At 41.2% G+C, this 23,365-nt stretch overlaps 2 protein-coding genes across 3 annotated transcripts in view; one reads left to right on the top strand and one right to left on the bottom strand.

Annotated features, from left to right (window-relative positions):
• Positions 1–3,908, bottom strand: part of APPL1 (adaptor protein, phosphotyrosine interacting with PH domain and leucine zipper 1) — a 32,658-nt gene extending 28,750 nt beyond the window's left edge. For both annotated transcript variants that reach the window (XM_075833922.1, XM_075833923.1), the window contains exons 1-2: positions 3,781–3,908; positions 1,084–1,182 (exon numbers count right to left, since the gene is read on the bottom strand). In XM_075833922.1, coding sequence (XP_075690037.1) covers positions 1,084–1,182; positions 3,781–3,834 — 153 coding nt within the window. In that variant the 5' untranslated portion in view covers positions 3,835–3,908. The remainder of the gene's footprint in view (positions 1–1,083; positions 1,183–3,780) is intronic.
• Positions 3,909–18,852: 14,944 nt separating this feature from the next.
• HESX1 (HESX homeobox 1) lies at positions 18,853–22,945 on the top strand. The gene is made up of 4 exons (XM_075832379.1): positions 18,853–19,111; positions 19,389–19,588; positions 20,383–20,484; positions 22,753–22,945. The coding sequence occupies exons 1-4, from the start codon at positions 18,901–18,903 to the stop codon at positions 22,849–22,851; spliced, it is 612 nt and encodes a 203-aa protein (XP_075688494.1). The 5' UTR covers positions 18,853–18,900; the 3' UTR covers positions 22,852–22,945.
• Positions 22,946–23,365: the final 420 nt, after the last annotated feature.

Here is a 23,365-nt window from a genome sequence, read left to right as displayed (position 1 = left end):
CCTCGACAGTTTTAAAAATTAAAAGAGGGGTGTGGACAAAAGTCGAAAAACGCACCAGATTTATTAACAGCGTTCTGAGTGCACCAGTGTGATAAAGTTGCCGCACTTTCTGCCTAGTTTTCTCTTTATGACACTATTAAAGAATCTGCCCCAATGGATTTTCTGAACGATTGGGAAAAACAATGATGTTAGAAGTGAAGATCTAGGCAATCCAAGACCTAAACAACTGCACAAAAATGAAACAAAACAAATGACTTACCACAAAAACACACAAAAAATAGAGTTAGGCCTCATGTCACGACAGTAAGGGATTTTACTGTCCGCAAATAGGGATCTGACGGCTACGGATACACATCTGTATCAGTCCGCAATTGCGGAAGCGCCCATAGACTTCTATCGGCGAGTCCATGCCACAAATACGGACAAGAATAGGAGATGTTCTATATCTTGCGGATCCTGTCTACGACATGGACACTCATCCGTAAATATACAGAAAGGTGTCCGTGGCCAATAGAAATGAATTGGTGCGCAATTTCATCCGAAATGTAAAGCCTAATAAACACAATGTGATAATAGATTTTTCTCTTTTGACTGAATTTTTCATTAAAGGGTAACTAAACATTTGGCAAACTTCTGACATGTCATAGTGACATGTCGGAAGTTTAGATTGGTGGGGGTCCGAGCACTGAGACTCCCACCAAATCGCTAAAACGAAGCAGTAGAAGCGCTCGTGTGAGCGCTCAGCCGCTTCGTGTCTGTTCAGCTTTTTACGGAAATCAATGTATCGGAGTACGGGCTCAATAGAAAGTCTAAAAGCTGAACAGAAACGAAGCGGCTTAGCACTCACACGAGCGCTTCTGCTGCTTCGTTTTAGCGATTGGTGGGAGTCTCGGCGCTCGGACCCCCACCAATCCAAACTTCCGACATGTCACTATGACATGTCACAAGTTTGTAAAATGTTTAGCTACACTTTAAATGAGTTGTATCTTTGCAGCTAATGGCCGTGGGTCCGGCTTCCCTCAACCCCTTTAAGTATCTGGACATCCCCTTTAATAATAGAATAATACATGTTGTGGTCAGTACCTGGGCATCGTAAATCCTGTGCATAGCATGATAAAGCTGGCTGCAGTAACTGGAGATGGCAGCGGCATCTTCCTCAAACACTCCTAGTAGGGAGCGGGTCTGAAGAGAAGAAAACAGATAGACCATGAGCTGCCATGTGATTATTTTCTACAGACGACATATTTCAGTACACATTAGAACATAATGCTAGAATTCCCGGTCATGTACACAACTTCACTACAAAAAAATAAATACAATTATGGGGTAAAGTCCCTTTTACACTGACCAATTATCGGGCGAAGGAGTTCCCAATTTCCAACGCTCGTCCCCGACCATTGCCCCGTGTAAACTGGTGCAAAGGAAAAGAGGAGTAGTTGACTATGGCAACCAATCAGGCTGCTGCTTTCATTTTCAAAAAGACCTCTGAAAAATGAGGTGGAATCTGATTGGTTGCCATGGGCAAATACTCCTCTTTCCTTTGAACCAGTTTTAATAAATCTATAATCTATGTGTCCGAGTCATCAGTACAGTACCGATGATTACTCCATGTAAATATAGATAAACGAGCGCAAATCAACTTAAATTTATCGGCAATTTGCGCTCGTTAATCAGCAGAACATCTGCCTGTGTAAAAACGTAAGGACTACACCGTGAACGCTCAGTGTATATGCCAGTATATGGAAGGGCTACGGGGACTACTGGCAAAATGGGCGTGGGCTGTGACTAGTGTAGTTATGGCTGCTGGGAATTTTTGGGGAGGGGTCTGCTGTGAGTACAAGTTAAGTAGGCATGGGCAATGAGGGGCCAGCTGTTGGGACTACTGGGAAAGATGGGGTGGGGGGCCTATTGCGACTGCTTTCACTACTTGGGATGTTTTTTTTTTGGGGGGGGCTGCTATGATTACACGGTAAGTTGTGTCAGGAAGAGGAGCGGCTATAACTATGACGGCTCCCACACACGACCGTAGTGGTGTGCACAGCCCTTGATTTGTCATTCGCGGGCCGCCCTCAAATCGCGGGCCTTGCACAAGGCCGTGTGCATTAATTTCCGAACAGCAAAAAAATGGGGCCGTATTAAGACATGTCCTATCTTTTTGCGGTCCAGGCTCCCGGGCAATGCACGGACCGTGGAAGCCACGGTCGTGTGCACGGGCCCATAGAAACGAATGGGACCGCAATTCACCCGCAGATTTGTGGGTGAATTGCGGCTGCAAAAACACGTTTGTGTGAATGGGGCCTTAGAGAAGTTATCGGAGGAAAAGTAACTGCTGTGACGGCTAACGAGAGCTCTAATATGACTACTGGGGGGGGCAAAACCTAAATCGTACGTGACGTGTAGGGCTCGCAGAGAGTTAGAGGATATTTTTTTATGTGCAGCAATCGCTCCTCAACCTGGTTGTGTGAACCTGACCCTGTTCTTGCTGGCTTCTAGACCGGGCTTCGGTTAGTCCAGATCAGGTCTAAACGCAATGAAACATTTATGGCATATCCTAACAATATACAGGAAAACCACTATAACATACCGGAGAGATGTAGACATTGTCATTCTCTGCAGTTGCCACGTATGTTTGTCACATGACAGGTTGTTTTACGACAGTCTGCATCTGCTGTTCTTTGACAGAATACAGTCTGTTGCAAACAGCCCGAAGTATCTGCAGATATTAATAGAATAGAGTTTTGGGGGGGGAACGACTGTTTCTATTATAAACCAAGTCATCGTCTGGAACGGATAGAGAATGATGTCTGACAGCTCAAGTTGTAATGTGAAGCTTCAACGTTGTAGTTAAAGAGGACCGATCACCTCTCCTGACATGTTTTAGTAAAGACTTATATTCCCCATGAAATGACAATTCTGAAGCACATTTTCTTAGAACTCCGCTGTTCCTCTGTTATTCCTCCTAGAAATGTACAACTAAATTGACAACTGGGTGTTTTCATCTGGGGGGGTCTCACTACACAGGGTAAAGCCACACGGAGCGGTCGCGATGTGGTTAACAAACTGCCTGTTAACGGCCATGCGTTGTTGCGGGTAAAACTGCCCTTTAATAATCGCGTGGCTATTAATGAATACACCCTTTATGGCTCCGTGTGGCCTTACCCTAACACTCTCCAATCAGTGCTGGCAGTGAGACTGTGTAGGGACACGCCCCTTTGACCCAGTTGTCAATATATTCATACATTTCTAGGAGGAATAACAGAGGAATGCAGGAACATTCTAAGAAAATATGTTCCATGATTGTTATTTCATACGGAATACAAGCGTTTACCAAACAGACAAGTCGGGAGAGGTGACAGGTCCTCCTTAACACATTGTAAAATTGCATAAATAACAATCCCATAATATATAATGTTTATCAGAATACAGTCTGAAGGGGGCAGAGAAAGAGCCGGGTATATGAAGGTTCAGGAGAGAGCGAGAAATTCTGGAAATAACAATATTGGGGAGTTGCTATTTATGCAATTCCCTAATGTAAAGTGAAGCTTCCCTTTAAACCTGTACTGCTGCTGTCAATCATCTGTATCGCATCCAGTAGACAGCTCAGTCTATACAAGAAACGGGGCCCCCAAATCACAGTGTTATTACTAGATGCCCAGTAAGGAGCCCCATAATCCCTATATATTTATACAGACAGAACCAGACGTCATAAAATGACGTCAAATCCAGTGAAATCCAATATATTCCCCCCTAGGAACTCCCCTCCCCCACCGGACTCCTGACCTGAGGACTATCCTCCAGCGTCTCCTCGATGGGAAGTTTGTCTGTACCGAGCATGGTGAGGGAGTAACCGGGAAAACAAGACACCTGAACCGGAGCGACAGACACAGCAGCTGATCTACATCCAGGAGCACACTCAACGGATGTCCCGCCTCCGAGCGTGCTCATTGGATAGCCGAAGCCGTCACTCTATGATTCTGTACGTGGATTGGTCTATTGAGACGCCAGTAACTTTAGGTTATCAAGGGGCGGGAACATAGGAAGTTATTGTGATGAGGGGGAGATGCCAGTGCCCGGAGACTGGGAGGAGCAATGACGAGTGATACAATGTGACAGCAGCGAGCAATAGCCGTATTCCGGATACTGGACCGTGTACTAGCCGCAAATAATTAGAACACCCCCCTCCGTGAAGTTCACCATTCCTTGCAAGGCACCGACCCTGTATGCAAATATCCCCCTTTTTTAAGTGCCCCCCCCAGCACCTCCGTTGAAATCCCCATGACATTTTCTATCCACACTGAAGTGTCATGCTCCATTCACACCATATTTGAACACGGGCAAATCCGATACGTGTTTACTAGAGGATCCCCGGTGGGAATCCCAAACTGACGCTCGGATTTCCACTGCGGATGTGCAGTTTTGATGATCGGCGTGGGGCAAATCCGCCGGCTTTACTGTGCGAAATCTGTGTGAATAAGCAGCATGCTTCTTATTCTTGCGGAATTTATTTTCCCTAACGTGAGGATTTTGGCACTTAATCAGCTCCAAAATCCTCAGCTCCTGAACGTGTGAACGAGGTCTTAAAGCGGTAATCCCACCTGGAAACCTATCCTTAGAATGAAGCCAGCCTGGTAATCAGCTGATCATCACAGTTCGGTGTCGCTAACCTCCGGCAATCAGCGGATGTCACTGGAGAAAGCTGCACCTTATCACAAATTTCTGCCGTATTTCTGAGCTTTGTTGTTTTTTGGCTGTCAAAAATACTGAAAACCTGACGGACATTGTCATTGCTTCATTAAATGGGCTGTCTCATGAAGATAACCCCCATTCATACGCCATATAGACATCATAGAGGGCAACCCACTCGGGACCTTCCTCTTTGAGCCTGAATGAACCGCTCTATAGGAATGGCTTCCAATCTGGCAGACTCAATCCGCTCATGTATAATAACATAGACAGACTTTCATGTGGTCGCCATTTAATACTAGATTTCCTCTGCGGCTGCTGCAGGGGCGATGTCTAGCCAAAGAAGGATCCGTCAGCGATATCAGCTGTGTCGGAAGCCGAACATTCCGGTGGCGGCTCCAATAAGAAAGGGGTTGTCTCTGAGGAGACAACCCATTTAAAGGGGTTTTCCACCTTCTGACAACTGATGACCTATCCACCCTATAGGTCATCAGTATATGATTGCTTCTCTGCCTTTTGGCTAAGATCAAGTGTAGTACCTTCTCGAGCTGAGGTTAGTAATCATCTCCGCCGGTGGTAGAGCCGCCATCGCTGGGGATGACAGAACGCCGAGGTGAGGGCAGGGAACCACAACGGTCATTACTCTGGTGTACGCATTTGGTTTAAAGGTACCATTTGTAGGTGACCAGGCAACCACCGGATCGAGGTCATGAGGTCGGGTAGCTTGGAAGCCCGAGTTGCTAAATGCCCCAGGGCCGGTGACCCAGGGGTGCCCTAACTCACTGGGGGTGGGATCCCACTGAGTGAAGGCACATTTGCAGGCACTTGTCTTTCACGCTATCTGGACATACACCTTTATTCTCCCGGCCTTCTGGCTGGGAAATGAGGAATTTTTATACCTGGCGGATGTCCAGGCTGTATCACAGCGCACATCCACTTATTTAATTTTGTTTTTCACTGTGTTCATCACGTGTCTCACAGGATTTTTAGGATGTGGCGCCCTTTTGGGACCCTCCTAAGGTCTAGGGGGAAATGTGTGGCCTTCTGGTTCCATTTACCCTACAACCCGGCCTCCCTTCTTCGGAGGGGAGGTGCGACCTTGATGCAGGCCCTAGGTGGACACTGGGGTGGCAGCCCAGGTAGAAGCCTTGGAGTGTGTTTGGGTCTCCCTAAGCTTCGGCGAGGGGCGATCATCGATCCTTTGGGCCTATAGTTCCGAGGGTCGGGAATTGGTTATCCGGGGTCTTGCTCCTTTAGGAGTAGGGCTGCGATAGACCGCATCCTTCTGCACTTTTTGTGTGGCACTCCTGCACTTTTTATGCACCTGGGTGATAGAAAGCACGACTCAGGCTTTCAATAAAAAAATCAGTATATCCTCGGTGCGGGTCCGACACCCGACCCCGCACCGTTAAGCCGCTCCGGTGGCCTGCGGTGGATAGGTCATCAGTTATCAGAAGGTGGAAAACCCCTTTAAGAATGGAAGCCATTATACTAGTTTTAGCAGAGCATAAGGCCATGTCCTTTTTCAGTCGTATTTTGGTGCACATAACGCATGTATTACGTGGCGAAATACACTTGAAATATGCTTGCAAACAGGTGCCTTGTCACTCCATTCAATGTCTATGGGGGGGCGCTGCACTCGCCTGTCTCCATCAGCCCTATAGACATTGAATCGTGAATGCCCCATTGTTTGCCCCCAAAACTACTGATTAGATAGTGACAGTATAAAATTATTTTATTAAACAATATGTGCCCCATTTGTGAACTAGAACCTTTGGCAGATGTGGTGGATCAGGAAGGCACAGTTTTATGTTTGGCATAAATGGGAGATCTTATTGACACCAATGACTGGCGATACTTATGTATCTTATACTTATGTATTCCCACAGACCCACTATGTGTTGCCAGCAAGATCTCACAGTTTTTTGGGAAGCATGGACACCATTTTCCGCTCACAGAAAACAAAAATATATTTTGCAACATTTTATAAATAACAATATATAGTACGAGTTTTTGGTAGGCCAAAATCACTAGCCACATCCTCTCCATCTGCTTGTAGTAATGGGCCATATATAAGGAGCATTTCACTATAGAAAGCAGCTATTCCAGATCTGTTGGCCCAGACCACCCACAGTGACATTGTTATTATCAGCATTGTTACATGATCTCTAAAGATAAGAACCTGTTACAAAACAAAGCACTTATTGACAGCATGAGGAGGCTGTACCCCTGCATAAAAGGGGCCATAATGTACAATATATAAATGATCGATCCTGATCCCGGCCACCTGATCTTCTGAAAATTAGGTCCAATCTGTTGAATTTTTTAATTACTCATCCCTTTTTGTAATCGTCAGTGTATTATTGGTTTACACGTGCCTCATAATTTATCTAGAAAATAAATGTAAATGCTATAATAAAACTCATAGGGTTATGTACCAAACTAGAATGGACAATTTTATCAGAATGTGTTTAGGGGTCGTCATACACATGAACAGATGCCTGGTCTGGTCGCTCCGCATCTCCCTCCATTGACATATTATGCAGTATTGGGCTTCTTGCCAATGTTATTGGGGGTGATAATGCCATGATGTAACATGTATACCATTACCATCGGTGGTGCAAGCCTTGGAAACCTAGTGCCCATGCCCCGGATCCTAAGGCTTCGTTCACATCTGCGCCACGACTCCGTTCATGGGTCCGTCGGATCTTTCCGTCAGGGGAACCCATGAACAGAATCCAAACTGAAACAAACAGAAACCATAGGTTTCTGTTTGCATCACTATTGATTTCAACGGTGATGGATACGGTGCAAATGGTTTCCGTTTGTCACTGTTGTGTAAGGGTTCCGTCGTTTTAACGGAATGAATAGCGTAGTCGACTACAGTATCCGTCAAAACACCGGAACCCTTACACAACGGTGACAAACGGAAACCATTTGCACTGGATTTGTCACCATTGAAATCAATGGTGATGCAAAAGGAAACCTATGGTTTCAGTTTAGATTCCGTTCATGGGTTCCCTTGAAGGAACCCATGAACGGAACCCATGACGCAGATGTGAACGAAGCCTAAGCTGTGCACCCTTAGGCCACGTTCAGACGTGGCAGAATTGCTGTTGAATTCCGCTGCAGTGAATTCTGCAGCAGCCATTTTTTAGATTTGTTTCTATACATTTTTAGGAAACTTAGTTCAGACGTTGCAGAAAATAACTGTGCAGAATTTAGGCTGCGGTGCAGAATTTCCCCTCCGCAGCATGCAGATTATGTTGCGGAGAAGAATCACTGGAATAATGATAGAGCTTTATAAAATATAACTTTTACTTCATATTGTTTAAAATAATGTGCAAAACATACACACAGGACAAATTTAAAGGCTAAAAATGTGCTCTCTTTTGTGAGAGAAAACTTACATTCTGTACGTTTTGTGCAGAATGCAAAGCTCCAAATATTACTGCATAAAGGAGGAGGTTTTTTCAAAGGTATATTTTGGGGTAATCCACCCCCCTACCCATTCTATAGTGTGTCCAAGTCCATCTTGATCCTGTAGCTGGGGACTGGGAAACCTCCTATTTTCCTTTTATATGTGTCCAGGCAGATAATGCTGTTCTCCTCGGAGAAGCAGCGGAATTTCACTGCGTATTTCAGCCTTTGCAATGCAAAAACTAAAATCTGTGGCAAGTCCGCTGTGATATCTGCAAAGCCTGAATCACCTGTCAAATATGCAAATGTTGGTGCAGATTCGTTGCGTAATTTCCCCAAATCTGCACCAATATTTGCAGCGGAATAATTCTGCCACATCTGAACGTGGCCTTAATATTTGCAATCTTTTAGAGACAGAATGCAAACCTGATACATGGCCAAAAAGCACAGTCTTGTCTGCGTCCTGGGCTTTATAACAACCCCCACCTTGCCGCAGCAAGAAGGTAAACACTTGTGACACAAAACAGTTTGTATTGTTGTAGTGTTTCCTGTCCGCAACAGTTGTAAGGAGGCGCCATACACTGATTCATAAAGTGTATATATACATATTTTTATAATCTTTATTTCTATAGCACCAACATATTTTGCAGCGCTTTACACTTGGAGAAGTAAAAAACAAGTAAAAAGACATGTAAACAAAACAGATGAACAAAGAATGTGACAAAAAATAGTATTATAAGTGACAGCCAGCACGGTTTTACAAAGGACAGAAGCTGTCAAACCCACCTGATCTGTTTTTATGAAGAGGTGAGCAGAAGCCTAGACAGAGGGGCCGCTGTGGATTTAGTGTTTTTGGACTTTGCAAAGGCATTTGACACTGTCCCTCATAGACGTCTAATGGGTAAATTACGGACTATAGGTTTAGAAAGTATAGTTTGTAATTGGATTGAGAATTAGCTCAAGAACTGTATCCAGAGAGTTGTGGTCAATGATTCCTACTCTGAATGGTCCCCGGTAATAAGTGGTGTACCCCAGGGTGCAGTGCTGGGACCACTATTATTCAACTTATTTATTAATGATATAGAGGATGGGATTAATAGCACTATTTCTATTTTTGCAGTTGACACCAAGCTATGTAGTATTGTTCAGTCTATGGAAGATGTTAGTGAATTGCAAGCGGATTTAAACAAACAGTGTTTGGGCGTCCACTTGGCAAATTAAGTTTAATGTAGATAAATGTAAAGTTATGCATCTGGGTACCAACAACCTGCAAGCATCATATGTCCTAGGGGGAGCTACACTGGGGGAGTCACTTGTTGAGAAGGATCTGGGTGTACTTGTAAATCATAAACTAAATAACAGCACAATGTCAATCATCTGCTTCAAAGGCCAGCAGGATATTGTCGTGTATTAAAAGAGGCATGGACTCACGGGACAGGGATGTAATATTACCACTTTACAAAGCATTAGTGAGGCCTCATCTAGAATATGCAGTTCAGTTCTGGGCTCCAGTTCATAGAAAGGATGCCCTGGAGTTGGAAAAAATACAAAGAAGAGCAACGAAGCTAATAAGGGGCATGGAGAATCTAAGTTATGAGGAATGATTAAAAGAATGAAACCTATTTAGCCTTGAAAAAAGACGATTAATGGGGGACATGATTAATTTATATAAATATATTAATGGCACATACAAAAAATATGGTGAAATCCTGTTCCATGTAAAACCCCCTCAAAAAACAAGGGGGCACTCCCTCCGTCTGGAGAAAAAAAGGTTCAACCTGCAGAGGCGAGAAGCCTTCTTTACTGCGAGAACTGTGAATCTATGGAATAGTCACCGCAGGAGCCGTCACAGCAGGGACAGTAGATGGCTTTAAAAAAGGGTTAGATAATTTCCTAGAACAAAAAAATATCAGCTCCTATGTATAGAAATTTTTACCTTCCCCTTTCCCGTCCCTTGGTTGAACTTGATGGACATGTGTCTTTTTTCAACCGTACGAACTATGTAACTATGTAACTATAAAAGGAGAGAGGTCCCTAAGAGCTGTCAATCTAAATGGACTGGGAGGAGAAATACAGTGGGTCCACGGTGCTAATTTTATCCAGGGACCAGCCCCTTGTGTTGGCGGGGGGAATCCAAATAAAGCTGCATGTACTAGTCACCCATCCAGTGTCTGTGTGAATGTGTGTCTGTATATGTATATCTTTATTTGTGTATAAACATAGGCATGTTGATTTCAATGGTGACTGATCCGGTGCAAATTGTTTCCGTTTGTCACCGTTGTGTAAGGGTTCCGGAATCAATACCGTAGTCGACTGCGCTATTCATTTTTTATCATTATTAGGTAACGTTTTTTTGCAGATGAGTACTCTCGTACTGATTAAATATTGGATATTGGATATGCCTTGTGATCCATCACATTTGTATGGGCTGATTCTCTACAAACAAGCCCATCCCTGGCTCCTGAGATAGACACAGCATGTCCACTATATAACATATACATTTACAGTTTAGTACAAGGACAATCATTAAGGTATTAAAAGATTTGTGTAATGTAATTTTCTCCAGCCTAAGTGGACAATACCGTCCACTAATGTGCTACAATGATTTACTGATGTGTCACTTTGTCATAATCCTTTAATGACCACCTCTATAGTCAGCTAAATAATGCAAATATCGTACCTGTAATATTAATGTCTGTCTGCTGTCAGCGTGTGCTTTGGGAATGTTGCTGGAGAACTTTCTCCTGTTTGCTCCAATGTCATCTTTGTACTTAGGCCCTGTTCACACAGAGTTTTTTGCAGGCAGAAAAAATCTGGCTCAGAAATCAGGGCAGGAATTTTGCAGCGTTTTTTTTCTCCTGCGGCCCTTGAAACTAATGCAAGGACCGCAGGCAAAACACACAGCGAAAAACGCTCAGGAATGAGTGGCACGGGATTTTTTCTGCCTCCCATTGATTTCAATGGGAGGCCAGAGGCGGAAACTGCAACCAGAAAGGACATGACGCATTTTTTTATTGTTAGCGGCCAAAAGCTGCCCTGGAAAGAAACGTCTTCCATTGAAATCAATGGGGGGCGATTTCGGACATTTATTGGCACTGATTCCGATGCGGTTTCCATGTTAAAATTAGCGCTGAAAAACTCTGTGTGAACTGACCCAAATAGTATTCATTACAGTAAGAAAATTAGGGCCTGTTCACACAGAGATTTTTGGCACTGAATTTGACGCGGAAACCGCATCAGATTCAGTGCCAAAAAACGCCCAAAACCGGCCCCCATTAATTTCAGCTCGCGGTTTTAACAGCTCACAGGGAAAAAAAGCGCATGCTCTTTATTCCTGCGGTTCCGTCTCTGACCTCCCATTGAAGCGCAGCGAAAAAACGCGGCAAGAAAGTGCCGGCAGGTCAAAACCTGCCTCAAAATTCCTGCAGGAATTTTGAGGCAGATTTTTTTCTGCCTACAATATACTCTGTGTGAACAGGGTCATATGGTAAAAACTTACTGCTTAAAAAACAACAACCTGATATTAAGCTTCCATAATGTGTTTTTTAGATTGTAGGTTGGAGTTTATTTTACTTGTACATTATTGTATTATGCAGAAAAGCATTAAATATATAATACACTTTAGTGCAAATTGTTCCCTACTTCTTGCTAACTTACATTTAGTAGGTCAGCAAAAAATCGGAGAGGGAGCTCCGACCACTATCAAGATATACAGTATTAACCCCTTAAGTACCAAATCTATTTTCATTTTAGTTTTTCCCTTCCCGCCTTCCATAACTTTTTTATTTTTCCGTCAACATAACCGTATGAGGGCTTGTTTTCGCGGCACGAGTTGTATTTTCTAATGGCACCATTTAGGCCCTGCTCACACGGTGGAATTTGCGTGGCAGGTCCTGCCACAAAACCTGCCGCGGAACTATTTCTGCTTTCGACAGGAAGATTCCTCCTCCCATTGACTTCAATATTGTACTGAGAAACTTTTTGTGTACTGAGGAACTATTTCGTGGGGTGGAATGGAAAAATATACAGCAATTCCTGCATTGTTTTTTGGGTTTAGTTTTTTATGGTGTTAACCAAGCACAAAATGTCTAATTTATTGTGCGCGTCAATACGATTACGGCTATACCAAATGTATAATTTTTTTTATGTTTTACTACTTTTACAAAATCGAAATAATTTGTTAAGAAAAAAAATGTTGTATTGTCATATTCTGAGATTCATAACTTTTTAAAATTTTTCATCAATGGAGCTGTGTGAGGGCTTATTTTTTTGCGGGATGAGCTGCAGTTTTTATTGGTACTATTGTGGGGTACATACGACGTTTTGATACATTTTCATTTCATTTTTGTAATGAGGTTAGTTGAGGTGACCAAAAATCATCAATTCTGACTTTAAAAAAATTATAATAATAAGTGGGATGGATAATGTTATATATTTTGATAGTTTAGACTTACGGACCTGGTGATACCAATTATTTTTTTGCTTTTACATTATTTAATTTAAAAAAAATTGGAAAAGCGTAATTCTTTAACTAGAAAATTGTATATTCTTTAAAACATAATTTTATTATTAAAGGGGACTTAAACAAGCGATCGTTAGATCGCTGGTACCATGCACGGCGATACTTATATATTGCAGTATATGGTACTTTTATTGGTCTCCTATTAATGCCTGTCTTTACCTGTACTACTGCTCCTGCTTGTACACAGAGTACAGCGGGGACGGTCACATGACGAAGAGTCGTATTCTCATCAAAAAAGACTGTGCAACTAGCCTTCCGGTCCCCCGGCAGCACTATAAAAATCTATGAAAATCTCAGAATCAGCGCGATGGGGGACCGGAATGTATATTAGCGAGTGTACTCACATACTGCAGGGAGTACACTGGTAATAATTTTTGGTCCCCACATAACCCCTTTAATAGAAGGAGAAACATGGCAGTCCTGGGGGCCTTCATTAGGCCCCCAGCTTCCATAAAATCCCATCGGCACCCCACAATCGAGATGTGGGCTAGCCGATGGAATGATAGAGTTGCCCCCACTTTCTAACAGCTTAGATGCCATGGTCGCTATTGACCACGGTATCTAAGTGGTTAAACATCCGGGATCAGAGTTATCTCCGATCCTGGGACTTAGAGCAGGGTGTCAGCTGTAACATACAGCTGCCACCCGCAGCACATGGAGCGGGTGTATGGAACGCAGCGGACTCAGCCCATGCTTCACAATGGGCCTCACTAATCATGATGTATAGTTATGTCATAATGTATTAAGGGGTTAATAAATTAATCAGCACAGAATTGTAGACCAATTAAGATGAAAATAACTAAATAGTGTTAAAGGATGGATTTTTCTCAAAAAATACCTTTTTGCTGACAGGCAGTTGGCAGTTCCTTCAGCTTTGACAAGAAGAATAGCGCAGTATGCAGAGCTATTTTGCCAAAAAATTGATCAACACCCCAACGGAACTTGATGGACCACATTGTAAGTTAATGGGACTGTCCAGCACTGTTGGTATCCATCGTTTGACGGCTCCGGTAATGCGTTGTGGTTTCCGTTATAAGTAGAAACCATGATCCAAGTGTGAATAGGGCCTAACTGATGCTCATTGACCATTTCATGTCATTTTCGCAGTTATCTAAAGATTATTGTACAGTGCACTTGACGTACATCTAAAAACTGGACATTTTGGTAAAGAAAAAAAAAAGAAAAATGAGACATTTTGTATTTGGCAGCTGTCGAAATCCCATGTGTCAGTATCATTCACACTCACCAAAATCCTTAAATTATCAACTAATTATAACCAGGTAGAGAAAACTTAGGGGGAAAGTTTCCATTATGAAATCTAAAATTGAGATATTGAATTGTTTATGTGATGACCACACACCTGGCTATGACGGAGGATTTGATGAGAGATTCAGGTAAAAGCACAGGCAGGTAATTGGGCTCGTTGAAATACTAATTGATTTCCTACAATCCTCTTATTACTAATACTATAGGGTTTATGTGAGGTATTTTAACTAATTCCCCTAGGGACCAACAATGAAAACAAAAACTCTCATTGCTGATCCCTGAGGATGAGAGCAGCTAAGCAACTACAGACTACAACTTCTCGGCAGAAATAATTACAATTTTGTTTTACTTACATTAGAAATATTAAATGGAATTAAATAAATTGCACAGTTTTGATTTTCTGAATATACTAACTTTTTAATAAATATATATATATATATATATATATATATATATATATATATATATCAGCATAGGAAACGTTCTGCAGCATAATAAACATATAGACCATACAATATCTTATTGCTTGTGTCTTCTGCTAAATAATTAATAAAATAGGTATTGAATTGTTTCAGAAAATGTTTTTGCTGTTTTATATTTTATTAAAACATTTTTTAGAATGTCACTTGTAAATTCTGTTGTTTGAAGATGGTTACATTCTCTCATATTTCTGTTACTCATTGCTTGACTTTGATGTTTGTCTGGAAAATTTTCATCAAGCGTTTTGAAGAAAAAAAACATATTTTTTATGTGTTTTTTAAGCGTCTCCCCACCAAAAATATAGAAAGAAAATCATCAGTAAATACAAATACTTGGGTTGTTTTCTCCTGTTAGGCCCTGTTCACACGGAGTTTTTTGCAGGAGGAAAATTCCTCCTGTAAAAACTGACCCTGGAGGTTTTCATGTTTGATGTGGTTTTTGACGTGGTTTTTGACGTGGTTTTTGAGGCAGTTTTCCAGGCGGTTTTTCAGGCTGTTTTTGCCGAGGTTTTCACATGCATGAGGCTGGGTTCACACAACCATGTTACGTCCATAATGTACGGAACGTATTTCGGCCGGAAGACCCGGACCGAAGACAGTGCAGGGAGCCGGGCTCCTAGCATCATAGTGATGTACGACGCTAGGAGTCCCTGCCTCTGCGTGGAACTACTGTCCCGTACTGAAAACATGATTACAGGGACAGTTGTCCGGCAGCGAGGCAGGGACTCCTAGCGTCGTACATCACTATGATGCTAGGAGCCCGGCTCCCTGCACTGTCTTCGGTCCGGGTCTTCCGGCTGAAATACGTTCCGTACATTACGGACGTAACATGGTCGTGTGAACCCAGCCTGACATCCTTCTGTCAACGGATCTGTCACCATTGAAATGAATGGTGATGCAAACGGAACTTACTTCACACTTGCCTTTCCGTTGAGGGGTTCCCCTGACTGAAAGCACCGATGGAACCCCTCAGCAGAAACCACGCTGATGTGAACAGGCCCACATTAAAAAAAACATTGTTTTCTGTTTGCATCATCATTGACTTCAATGCTGATGGATCCGTTGCTAATGGGATTCCCTACACTGCGGTATTGGTTCCGTCGAAACGACAGAACCCTTTGCACAACGGGGACAAACAGAAACCATTAGCAACGGATCTGTCACCACTTCACACTTGCCTTTCCGTTGAGGGGTTCCCCTGACTGAAAGCACCGACGGAACCCCTCAGCGGAAACCACGCTGATGTGAACAGGCCCACATAAAATAAAAAAAAGTATACTTACTTCTTGAATCAATTTCCCAACATCAATGTCCATTCGGTGGTACACCTCTGCTGTCGTCATTTCTGTTCCTGAAATGTTAAAAAAAAAAAAAAAAAAAGAGATGACATACATGAACAACTGCATAACAAAATTAAAAAATTACAAATAAAAAAAAAATGTGAAAAAAAAAATTGAAAAAAAAAATATATAAAAAAAAAAATGCACAGCTCCATACATGTATAGCATGTATGGAACATAGGATCAATTGCACTTACTTGTATTCGATTTGGATGCAGGACTTCGGTTTTCTGTATCCCTGAGTTCTGTCCACGATGTTTTTCAGGCTCCACGAGCAGACAGGAAATGACAGCCCCTTGCTGGGCTGGACTAGCAGCAGGAGACGACTCCTGCAAAACACTCCTCCAAAACACTCGGCAATATAGTCGATCTTACCTGCAAACGCTGATGCTGCTGCAGAATCAACTGTAGCCTCTGGTGCCGATGTGGCCGTCACGATGCAGGACCTATGAGTGACGTCACAGGTCTGCACTGTCAGAAGCTGGGCGTTCTGAAGAGAAGAGGATGTTACTTCTCTTCACAGCGCCCAGCTAGTACAAGTATTAAAAACGCCCCGATGTACGCACATAATACACGCCCACTTGGACTTTTACTTTTAAACACACCCACTTGGACTTTTGCAAGCCTCATTTGCATAACTACAAAAATGGTCATAACTTGGCCAAAAATGCTCGTTTTTTAAAAATAAAAACGTTACTGTAATCTACATTGCAGCGCCGATCTGCTGCAATAGCAGATAGGGGTTGCAAAATCTGGTGACAGAGCCTCTTTAAGCAAACTCGCGTTTTTCGTTGCGTTTTTTACAGCCATTTTTCGAGCTGTTTTTTTATAGAGTCAATGAAAAACGGCTCGAAAAACGGCTCAAGAAGTGACATGCACTTCTTTTTGCGGGCGTTTTTTTACGCGTCCGTTTTTCAAACGCCGTTTTTCCCATTGAAATCAATGGACAGATGTTTGGCTGCGTTCTGCTACCGATTTTTCAGCCGTTTACGGCCCGAGAAACGGCCGAAAATAAGCCGTGCGAACATACCCTTAGTATGTGGATGAAACGAGATTCATGAGAAAGTTCTGAATTCAATATGACTATGCATTTCGGAGTCGTAGTGACTTCATCAGGTCAATACAAAGTAACATACAGCATAGGTATACACATAATGTTGTTACTTTTGTAATGACCTAATAAATGAGTATGATCCCGCAAAGCCTATATTTAAATTCTACGGGATTTTAAATAGATGTTGTGCCGCGTTGGTTGGAAATCCGACTATAGGGAAGGAGCAGCGTGTACTACCATCAAACACTAACAGTAGAGTTAAGCATGCATATATATATATATATATATATATATATATATATACACCAGTAGAAAGACAGCAGCACTCTGTTTCCAAGCACGAGATCAAGTAGTGAAGGGTGCCAGCTGATAGTCCCGATCCAAAGACCATACATATATCCACAAAGAAAATCCAGCAGCACTCCGATGATCAAGATGAAAAAAGTGAAGTCTATTGTGCCAACATGGCAAATGCAACGTTTCTGTCCCACCTTGGGACCTTTTTGATATAAGAAATCCAAAGTCCGGCAGCACAGACAGCTATAGGTAGAGACAAAAAATGTAGGCAGCACTCCAAAGAATTTAGTGAAAAAAAGTGGGGCACTTTATTATCCTTCTTGAAACGTTTCAGCTCCTTTCGCTGGAGCCATTCTTTTGCCACTCTCGTTCTGCCGCTGCCTGTCCCGTGGCCAGGTTCTACATCCTGCTGCAGCCATGGCGTGTAGACGCCGGGACATATGACCGCTGCAGCCAATCACTGGCAATATGGGCCATTCTTTACGTATATGAGTGTTTCATATAATAATTCATGTAAACTCTGCAGTACGAGGGTTATTTCACACAGAGTTTTTGCAGGCAGAAAAAATCTGATTTTGAACTGCTAGCGTTGTTCTAATGCATTTTTTTCTACATTTTTTGCAGCGTTGTTTGCCCACAGCCATTGAAGCTTATAGGCAAAAACACAGCAAAAAAACGCACAGAAATGAGTGCCACAGGTTTTTTATGCCTCCCTTTGATTTCAATGGGAAGTCAGAGGCGGAAACCGCTCGAAGGAAGAGCATGCCACTTAGGAAAAATAATACCTCTGCCTCTCATTGAAATCAATGGGGCCCGATTTAGGACTTTTTTGGTGCTGATTCTGATGTTGTTTCCGCATCAAAATCAACGGCAAACAATTTTGTCATTGTTTTAGCCTAGGTGTATTTACAAGTGCCGCTTATGTCACGTTTTCTGCTGTGACTTTTTTTGACGGTTTTGCCTATTTGCTGCATTTTTGTCACAATTTTGCAACTATCACTAGAAAAACAAAACACAAAACCGCCACCTGTGAATCCACCCCAAGAAAAGACATGGCCGAGACTTATTTTTATAATCTATTAAGAGTAACTGAACACTAATTGGGTAACATCCCGCATCCAATCCACCTGAATTAAAAGTGGTAATTGGTAAATAAACGACCGTATTATTATTTAAAATACAGCGTGCCACCGCCCCACTTTGTTAATCCAGGTCCTTAAAAAACAATTACACTGATTTGAACAACGTTGCCAGCATGAAGTAATGTGCCTTGTGCCAAAAGCCATTGTTCCTTAACAGACCACATTAACCACTAAATAATCATATGAAATAAATGCTGCATTTTCTGCAGGATTAGTCTAATAGCATTAAGAGCTTTCTTTTATTTATTTTATTTCCCTGGAAAAAAAACAAACTGTTAAATAAGATTACGTATTACTTGAGTGGTTTTCTACAATGCTGCTCGGTTAAAACGAGTGGTGTCCGTGAAATTGAAAATTTAAGAAAAAAAAAAGAATTTTATACGTTAATGGTTTTAAATAAAAGAGGAGTTTAAAGTCTGCTCATCAGCGAGAGAAAGTAGAGATCTTCTGGCTGGGAGAGATAACACCGTCCCTCTTGGTGACCCCCCCTAGTGTCCCCATTAGCTGCTAATTACTTGCCAAACAAATAAACAATTAACTCTTCTTGCCTCTTGGTGGGAGAGTCTTCATTGAGATGCTAAGACTTTCTAATGAAAGATTTTAATTAATGAGGTTGTAAATCCTGCCCCCTTGTTAACACAGCTATAAGGAGGGCCACAAGACTCAACCACAAGCATTCTGGACTTGTTGGATCTGCATGAAGACGGAAATCATGACAACTGTATCTTTGTATGAGAAAAGCCCAAGGATGCAAGCAGAGCTCCAGAAAATGTCTTGTCTGGCAAACAACAAACCAACGACCTGTTCATTTTCCATCGAAAGTATCCTTGGAATAGACAAGAAACGGGACTTAAACTCTGCGTCCATAATGCACTACAGGCCCTGGATGGATAACTACTGCAGCAGAGGTGGGTCCACCGACAGTATTAGTCTATCTATATTCTATTATTTACCTGTGGAGATATATAAACCAATGACACTGGGGTATGGTGATGTCACAGAGCATCTAGATCTGACTAATGCTGTCCATGTTATCAGGTGTGGCATCAGCGGTGGTGTAAACACTATTGGGTGTGTGCCATTGACTGTCTGGTTAGTGACAGCACACTTCCAAAAAAGGAATTTTGGAGCATGTTCGTCTAAAATCCTCCATTATTAATTTGTGAAATGTGTGTTTTATTTTAGAGGTTGGTACACACTGCTGGCGACCACCTATCATCAGCTATGAAATACCTCTACAAGTGCACCCAGCGAAATATTCTTTAGAAAAAGAAGGGGATGTGCGGTATGAAAAGTGCTGCCCAACAAGTGAACGCCTGACTTATAAAAGAGAGTTAAGCTGGTATAGAGGAAGAAGACCCAGAACTGCATTCACTAGAAGCCAAGTGAGTATCTATCTATCTATCTATCTATCTATCTATCTATCTATCTATCTATCTATCTATCTATCTATCTATCTATCTATCTATCTAATCTACTGTATATATCTAGTGTCGGACTGGGGTTCCTTGGGCCCACCAGAGGAGATGATCCTGAGGGTTCAAATTCCATCTATACAGAAAATGTACCCGTACACTTTTAATTGCATTCTAATCTTTGTTATCATTGCACACAAGGGACATATCATCAATAAGATCTAATAGGTTATTATTGAATTATCCCATAAGTAACACACCCTAGTGGCAAGTGACTGGCTCCAAAGTCACCTCCAAATGGGGTTGTCTTTTGCTTGATCATTGGGGCCCATTATTGTGTCAGAGCTAGGGCCTACCAGGGAATCCTCTGGTACCCTGGTGAGGCAGTCCGACCTGGTATCTATCTATCTATCTATCTATCTATCTATCTATCTATCTATCTATCTATCTATCTATCTATCTATCTATCTATCTATCTATCTATCTATCTATCTATCTATCTATCTATCTCTCATATCTATCTATCTATCTATCTATCTATCTATCTATCTATCTATCTATCTATCTATCTATCTATCTATCTATCTATCTATCTATCTATCTATCTATCTATCTATCTATCTATCATAAATCTAACTGAAATCTATCTAGCTAGCTATCTGTCTCTCTCAAATCTATCTATCTACATATCTATCTATTAGCGATCTGTTTTTACATTACCTTTCTATCTATTTATCAAAACACTTTATTAATTTAATTTTTAGATTGAAGTTTTGGAAAATGTTTTCCGAGTGAATTCATACCCAGGCATAGACGTCAGAGAGGAGCTTGCTAACAAGTTGTCTTTAGATGAAGACAGAATCCAGGTAAGAAATTACCGTCTTCTGTTGCATTTGATCTTTCCAAATTTTGGATTCATTTTATTCATTTATTATTGATCTGGTTCACTGGAAGAAATGTAATTCTTATAAATTACACACATCCCCAAATATAATTAACGTTGAACTTTTAAAGCCATTAAAACAAATGATGTGTTGAAACCGTTTCTCAAAATTTGTTCTTAAATTGCTCGAATTTTGATCCTTATTTCATTTTACTATAACTTTATATTAATTTCACACAAGTTTAATCAACTAGAAAACTACTATAACATTGGAAATTCAATTTTAATGAAGAACCTATAATTTTTAAGGAAAGTTGAGATTGACAGGTGATGCGTTTTGACTTAAATATTTTCACTTTTTAAATAACTTTTTATATAATTGTAGCTTTTGGAAAAATAGTTATTTCATGTTTTCTAAAGTTAGCTTTTTTTTATGGAATTGAAATCTATTATATAATATTCTATCTCACAGTATATGTTATACATGGCATAAAAATCCCTTTAAAAAGATTTTTTAAGCGCAATCCCCAAATAATATTTACTTTAGGTTTCATATCTGTACTTAAAAGAGCTAGCGCGCACAGATTTTATCCCCTAATCAGACCAATATCAATCACTTAAGGTGCCAATACGCATTAGACAAAACTTGACCGAACTTACCGATTTTGGAGGGATCAAATGTGAATATGGGGGCCACCTAACTCTCCCCCTGATGGCAGATGTCAGAGGAAAGATGGATCTAGCATGATGGATTTCAATATGCCCGATCCCTTGTACCCACTGGAGATACATCGCTGCCTGAGAGTTCTGGTTTAATCCTCTCTCTTTATTACAATACACATGCTAAGCATGCATGCTTATGGGGGAGTCGGGAGACTCAGGAGAGAATTATTCAATGCATATGAACAAATACATGTGTACGACCTCAAATGTTTGATTGATCTGATTGAAATCTGTCTCATCAATATTGAATAATTTTTTTTATTTTGTGGCCAAAGTCTGTGGGTGTAAATCTCTCCTTAAACTGGCTGTAAACTTCAGATAGCTTTAAGCCAAAAGCTTATGCCACTGACAGCTATCTTCCCAACATCCCTATAAACATGCACACTTAAAGAGGCGTTGTCACTAGTTTATAAGTGCCCTATCTCCTACCTAATCTGATAGGCGCTGTAATGTAGATAACAGCAGTGTTTTTTATTTTGAAAAACGATAATTTTTGAGCAAGTTATAAACAATTTTAGATTTATGCTAATTAGTTCTTAATGACCAAGTGGGCGTTTTTAACTTTTTACCAAGTGGGCATTGTAAAGAGAAGTGTATGACGCTGACCAATCAGTGTCATACACTTCTCTTCATTCATGCCCACTTATTTCACTGCACAGCGTGATCTCGCGAGATCACGCTGTGATGGGACTTCCTCCCACAGGTTCTTCCTCGGAGCCATGGAAGACTGAACAAACATCGCCTCCAGCCGCTATAGATTCGGATTAAAAACGTCCTGGCACGGCTGGAGGCGATGTCTGTTGACTCTTCCATCATTCCGATGAATGACCTGTGGGAGGAAGTCCCGTCACAGCATGATCTCGCGAGATCATGCTGTGCAGTGAAACAAGCTGGGCTGGAATGAAGAAAAGTGTATGACGCTGATTGGTCACTGATTGGTCAGCGTCATACACTTCTCTTTACAACGCCCACTTGGTAAAAAGTAAAAAAACGCCCAGTTGGTCATCAAGAACTAATTAGCATAAATCTAAAATTGTTCACAACTTACTAAAAAATTTTCATTTTTCAAAATAAAAACCACTGTTATCTACATTACAGCGCCGATCAGATTAGGTAGGAGATAGAGCACTTATAATCAGGGAGATGTGATGCCAACATTATGCAAATGCATGGGGACGCAGGGATGCAAATCGGCTGTGAAAAACTGTAGTTTTTCACGGCTGATTTGACACACGTTTGTGTGAATAAACCTTTATCTCCCGGCAAAACAAAATATCAGGCATGTTAATATCAAACATGCCCACTCCTTATTTTTGCCGCCGTGAAACAGTTGGGGTGAAACTAGAATGTTCATGTTACATTCACAAACTTTAAGTCATATTTATGAATATTCATTCTGGTCTGATCATAACATGCAAACTGCATTCTAAATAAATAAATATATATATATATATATATAAATTATATCTATCTATCTATCTATCTATCTATCTATGTGTGTGTAATCCTGCTTTTCCTTTAATTTTAGATCTGGTTTCAAAACCGCCGTGCCAAGTTGAAGAGATGCCACCGGGAGTCCCAGTTCCTAATTGTAAAAAAATCCCTAACTCCAGAAATTCAAGAATAATAAACGCTCCGCAACATATTACTGTAACATCAAATATAACTGTCCAAACAAAAGTGTAATGTCTTTGTTTAGCTATTGGACACATGAAGGTTTTGCATTGATCCAGTGACCCAAGAGATTTAGTTTTGTCCTGGAAGAGCACATTGGTTGGTTCAGTGGGTTTTCTAAATGTACATATTTTGTAATATATTTATGGAATGTCCATGCACTTTTTGTAAATATACGATTTTAATGAATTTTAATAAATATTTTTGAACCTGATTATTTCGGTTGTTCCTGTTTATGCTTATTACTTGAGCAAATTACACATTTCAATCTGTCAGGGCACTAACGGGATATCCACATCAACAGACTATGCCCTTAGTGTATTACTTTTTTTTAAATTGTATTTATTGAAATTTTTTAACTTTTATCAGACAAACAAGGAGAGATTCTATGGCTTTTGTGAAATCAGTGTACAAAAAGTGTGATAAAATAAAATAAAAAAATTAAGGTATTCCATACTGTTCACTAT

The sequence above is a fragment of the Rhinoderma darwinii genome, chromosome 7 (genome assembly GCF_050947455.1).
Source record: "Rhinoderma darwinii isolate aRhiDar2 chromosome 7, aRhiDar2.hap1, whole genome shotgun sequence".
NCBI lineage: Eukaryota > Metazoa > Chordata > Amphibia > Anura > Rhinodermatidae > Rhinoderma > Rhinoderma darwinii.
This window is presented reverse-complemented; position numbering and strand designations above follow the sequence as displayed.

What these genes read in the sequence shown, in the direction of transcription:
- HESX1 (XM_075832379.1), top strand. Translation starts at nt 18,901, where the DNA reads ATGAAGACGGAAATCATGACAACTGTATCTTTGTATGAGAAAAGCCCA. An exon ending in CTGCATTCACTAGAAGCCAA is followed by an intron (nt 19,589 to 20,382) that starts GTGAGTATCTAT and finishes TTTAATTTTTAG; the next exon opens with ATTGAAGTTTTGGAAAATGT. An exon ending in TAGATGAAGACAGAATCCAG is followed by an intron (nt 20,485 to 22,752) that starts GTAAGAAATTAC and finishes CTTTAATTTTAG; the next exon opens with ATCTGGTTTCAAAACCGCCG.